The sequence below is a fragment of the Cynoglossus semilaevis genome, chromosome 5 (genome assembly GCF_000523025.1).
Source record: "Cynoglossus semilaevis isolate Cse_v1.0 chromosome 5, Cse_v1.0, whole genome shotgun sequence".
Taxonomy (NCBI): Eukaryota; Metazoa; Chordata; class Actinopteri; order Pleuronectiformes; family Cynoglossidae; genus Cynoglossus; species Cynoglossus semilaevis.
This window is the reverse complement of record NC_024311.1, coordinates 261,345-266,812: the sequence shown is the minus strand read 5'-3', so window position 1 is coordinate 266,812 and position 5,468 is coordinate 261,345. Positions and strand designations below refer to the sequence as shown.

The window sequence follows — 5,468 nt, the reverse complement described above, 5'->3', positions numbered from 1 at the left end:
TAGCCATAATTCAACTGCATTGTTGAAGGCAACCCACCTAACAGGGAAAACGGAATGTTTATAAAGTCTTTTTTTTATTTTTTTTTTTAGCTTATATTCACAATACAAAGTAAAGCAGAATGTTTTGCAAATATTAATGAAATAAATATATATATATTTTTTAAAAATCACACACTGAGCAGCTTTTTGGCAATGGTGGGCAAGAACAATCTCCCTTTTAACAGCAAGAAAAAAAAAAAGAGAGAGCATGAGCAGACATTATAATCTGAGCACTGTCGTAAAAACGGTTTGAAACGCAGTACAGTTGAAGGTACGACTTTATCATTAGTGTTACATGTTAAAGGAGTTCTGCTGAATTAGAGTTCATTACTTACAAATAACAACATGAATAACGTCAACGGTGTCAGATCTGGATCAGGTGCTGTAGTACTTGGAATTTGTCATCCACCTGTTTATTCCAACTTGTAGTCCACACCTCAGACGTGGTGGAGTACAGCTATGTCTTCCTTGTTAAGACTATTGCCAACTCCCTGTCTCCCTGCACAACTAGAGACGTCAAACTTAAACAAGCGAGGTGAATTACTCACCCTGCAAAAAAAAAAAAAACAAAAAAAAAAAACAAAACAGAATTTTACCACTGGTGCAAACAACTTTTCCAAATTATATAATTGAATTATATTATCATTCTACTTCTGTCTTTTCCCTGCAATACCCACATTTCCCCAATAGATGGTGTAGCCTTTATGCATGACTTTAACATGTCCTTTATCTTAGTTCACACAAACCCTCCATCTATCTGCTCCCGACCCCCCGCCCCATTCAATTTTAGGACAATTGAGTCAAAACGTTTGCTCACACCTGTTGTAGACTTTTTTAAGATAAAAATGTATTAAATGACAACCATATGTGCAATAAACACTGATGGGCAAAATAAATGGATGTAGTGGTCCACGTTCAGTTTGACATGTGCTCAGACATGCTCCAGTCAATAGCTATAAAACAAATTGCACATTAGAAATGATTTAGTCCTACTACTATTTTTGTATTACTACTATTTGTTTAAGTCACATCTATTAGGTCGAACAGAAAATGGTTTGAGAGTTTATTGAAACGAGTAGGAAAAATGTAGACTGTCAAAAATGTACACTTTTGCCATGTTGCTCCTGCTCCCTGTATTTGTTTCTACACCACTGACGAGGTCAAAGGTCACACATGGTTACTTACATTTATGTTCGGTGTGTGATGAGACTGCTTAACGCAGGCGTCTCATTTTTTCCTCTCCAGATTAAGGAATTTGCAGAAAAAGCAAACAGAGTATAAAAAAAAAACAAAAAACACAACAGTACGTCTGATACAGAAACAATAAAATGTAGAACCTTGATTTAAAAAAAAAACAAAAAAAAGTTAAACAAAGTCTCTTAATCAATTTTAATTTTTTTTTTTTTAAAATAACCTGAAAAATAAGCACCTCAGAATTGACTGATGAATTTCGTGGTCTAAATCCTTCTATGGTAACAAAAGCAAATAAAAAAAAAAAAAAAACACCATATTGAACTTCAGCATTAAACCACTTTATCCATATATTATAATTAAAACAATTAAAGTACAATGTGACAAAAGGAATACTGTGAGTGGAAAAAGCATATACTATATTTGGAGGGTGAGTAAAAACTTCACTCGAGGAAAGTGTCAGCGAACGTCTAATATCATCTTGCCATTAAAAAGTTCCCATCAGTCTTTGGTACTTTTTACGAGAGAGAGAGCGGAGATGAGCTGGTTTGTCAGAAGGTCCGAATTCTAGCTTACATTTTCACCTTTAGTTGTCCTGTTTGAGAAAAAAAAACAAACAAACAAAAAAAAACAGTTGACATTTCACTTATTTGACACCAACTTAAAACATCTGTGACTGACAGAGTTCAACAAGTGAATTCCTTTATCCCACTAAACCTTTGGGGAACGCGTCAGTCTATGAGTACAAAGGAGCGGGCACTTGGTTCAATGGTCATTGTCAATCTGAGAGATAAGACCTTAGAGCAGTCATGGGTAAACTATGGCCCCGGGGCCGGATGCAGCCCGTTTGGCTTGTTAATCCGGGCTGCTAAAGTTGATCAAATTATGTTATTTAATTTCTATTATCATTATACTTCTGCCTTTTCCCTAGAAAGGAAAGAAGAATTTTTAGCTTTTATAACTTTTACATGTCATTTGTTTCAATTTATACGAACGCTCCATCTATCTGCTCCAGACTGGCCCCATGTCAAATTTTAGGACCCGTTGTGGCCCGCGAGTCAAAAAGTTTGCCGAAGCTTGCCTTTGAGTCCAAATATGGTGTAGAGGTGTTAGCTTGGGACACACAAATAAAGTCATGCTTCGTAAGAACCTATCAGGGTCTCACCCAAGGTCTTATGCAGTCTACAGAAAATGCCCAACAAAAACAGGGAGAGAGAATTACCATACATACTCGCATACAAGCCAAATTTAAAACACCAAAAAAAACAAAGATCAAATCTGGGTTCGGCTTATATGCGACACAAATACCTGGGACGGCATTTTTTCCCATCGATCGCATCATCAATCTACAACATGTCTATTCTGAATTTCGCAAAACAAACATTGGCGAAATGGTCTCAATTTTAACGTAAACGGTGTATATATATATCAAGATCATTTTGTAATTCTTTGTTGATACGCACAGCAGGGGCAAGACATTTTACTTGTTCCTTTTTTTTAAGGGGTTGCCACAGCGAATCATCATTTACCATCTCTCCCTGTTCTCTGCATCTTCTACTTTGACTCCAACTATCTGCATGTCCTCCCTCACTGCATCCATATATCTCCTCTCTTTCTCCTACCTGGTAGCTCCATCTCTAACATTCGTCTACTAATGTATCCACTGTCCTTTGTCCGCACATGTCCAAACCATCTCAATCTGGAGCAAGACATTTTACAACGGCAAAAAAAAAAAAAAGTCTGAATTTTTTTTTTTTTTTTTTTCAAGTACGGTACGGTACCGCCGTCTACGCAGACGTACAATTAGCTCCGTTTGCTTTGTACGTTTCTTGGTAGCGTAGCAGTGAAAATGGGAATAAGACATGAGTAGGGGGGCAAAAAAAAAACAAAACAAAAAACCCCCAAACAGATCACTTTGTTTCATCAACATCCAAAAAAAATACTTGAACAGACATCAAGAGTATTTCAGAATTGATCAATCACGGAGTCGACGTGCGCAGAGCGAGGCAAGAAAGCAGAAGAGATGGAAGCAAAAAAACAAAAATCAGGACACACATGCAACGCACCAAACATCCACACTCTGAAGCCATACACATGGATTAATTAGAGTCTGAGACAATCTGAACATTAGCAATGTATCATTGGGGTGCTAGTTGTAGTACCGTAGTACGTCTTTGTCAAGTAAATAACCAACAGACACTTTCCCAAACCAATCCGTCAACAAAGAGCTTCTACAGACCTTCAACATAAATGAATGTAAATAAGGGTATTTGTTTATATATTTCAGTACATTTTCAGACTTTGGTGTTTTAAATATTGAGGGGCGTCAAACTTATTTTCACGGGGGGGGGGGGGGAGATCAGCAATACAGTTCTCCTTAAAGGGGTCGGATGTAACTGTAAGACTGTATATGTGCAACTACTCCAATACCATATTAATACATGTTTCTGCAACTGATTATTATTTATTTAAGTTACAAATGTTGTACATTGCCCTGTGTAGTAAAAAAAACCAAAAAAAAAAACCTTATCAAGTTAAGCAACTCAGCAGCATTGACTTTATTATAAGGCAATATATTACTTCCATTCCCAGGTATAACTATTATGGTATGTTTCAAAAATATTTCTCGATTTAGTTTAGAATTAGTTTTAGTATTTTGGTATATTTAAAAAAAAAACAAAAAACTTTCACATGGTGGTTATTTTTACACTGATAGCCGCTAGAGGGCACTCTAGGCTTGTGTGACCCATATCTGCTACTCCTGTACCACTAGAAATGTACATGTTCATTATTTTCACACCGATAGCCACTAGAGGGCACTCTAAGTTTGTGTACCAGTATCTGCTGCTCCTGTACTACTGAAAACGTACATATTTGTTAATTTCACACTGACAGCCGCTAGAGGGCACTGGTGCAACTTATACTCTCAAGCGACTTATAGTCCAGAAAATACGGTACATTTACTCTGTGTGAAATAAAGTAGAGTCTGAAAACAAAAAAAATATGTGTGTTTGTCCTTCTTTTTTTTTTATGGGTGGGAGACTGAAAATTTTCCGTTAAACGTTAAAGGATCTGGTCTCATGATGTGTAGAGAAACACTTCTGACTCCGGAAACAACCAACAGCCTACAGTCATATCCATCACCTTGGATTCATGACAGAACACGGTGTCAGTTGACAAACTTTTTTTTAAAACGTTTTAGAGTTTTTAAAAAAAAAACGTACTTCTTGCAGGGTTCTGGACAGATAGTAGATGTGAAAAAAACCAACGGTTCAGTTGTGGATTTGTCTTAATAACTTGTTTTGATGCATATAATTGTAAGCTAACTGGAGCGACAAAGACAAAAAAAAAGCCTGCAGACCTTCTCTGGAGCACTGGGTAAGCGGAAAGGATGGGGGGCGGGGGGGCAGCATGCTAAACAGAATGCAGCAATGCCAGACTGTTGATAATATCATCACGTTTTCTACCTACCTGCTCACCGTCCCTCAGCAAAGAGAAGGCTTTGTCTATATGTATGTCTGCAAACAATTAAACAGACATAGGAAAAAGAGAAGAGAGAGAGCTGAAGTTGCTTCATTGCCGACTTTGAGGTCGTGTCTGATTTAAGTTCATGCTGGGATTTCAGTAACCCTAGCAACCAGTTGGGAACCGTCAAGGCCTTCTCTGTTAGCCTTAACAGTATTAGAATTAGTGGTGTGTTTTTACGTTATATATATTTTCTCATGTATATTTTATAAAATAATACACAGTATTCTGCTCTTATCATTCATTCTCACTCTCTTCTGAATCAGTAGCGCTGGCGTTGGGAGCCTAAAATGAATGGCAATTGGCCCACAGTTACGTTAGCGGTAGGATTGATTTGATTGGACGGGCAAAGAAAACACGGGGTTTGAATCCTGCAAACTGCAGATCACTGTCGAGCAGATCTTTTCAGCCTAAAACTTATACCATAAAGACAACAGACAAACAACATGACAGACTGGACTTTTGTCATGGACAACAAAAAGAAAAGTTCTCTTTTTTTTTTTGTTTTTTTATACGGATACAACAAAGTCATTGAACTCATCTTAAGGAAAGAGATGAGATTGCACTTTGTCATCTTAAGGAAAGAGATGAGATTGCATTTTGCACTAATCAGAAGTTAAATATATATATAGTAAAATATATATACGTTTTGTAATTTTATTATGTTATTATTGATGCGAATGCCAATTTTCATGACAATGTTATGAAAAAAA

The 5,468-nt window shown here is 36.8% G+C and overlaps 1 protein-coding gene across 6 annotated transcripts in view; it reads right to left on the bottom strand.

Annotated features, from left to right (window-relative positions):
- Window positions 1-1,004: 1,004 nt before the first annotated feature.
- The window catches only part of kifc3 (kinesin family member C3), a 35,363-nt gene continuing 30,899 nt past the window's right edge, over window positions 1,005-5,468 (bottom strand). For 5 of the 6 annotated variants that reach the window (XM_008309868.3, XM_017032596.2, XM_008309864.3 and 2 more), the window contains 2 exons: window positions 4,702-4,748; window positions 1,005-1,825 (listed from right to left, as the gene is read on the bottom strand). In XM_008309868.3, coding sequence (XP_008308090.1) covers window positions 1,817-1,825; window positions 4,702-4,748 — 56 coding nt within the window. In that variant the 3' untranslated portion in view covers window positions 1,005-1,816. The remainder of the gene's footprint in view (window positions 1,826-4,701; window positions 4,749-5,468) is intronic. The other variant, XM_008309863.3, reaches the window with a different exon arrangement.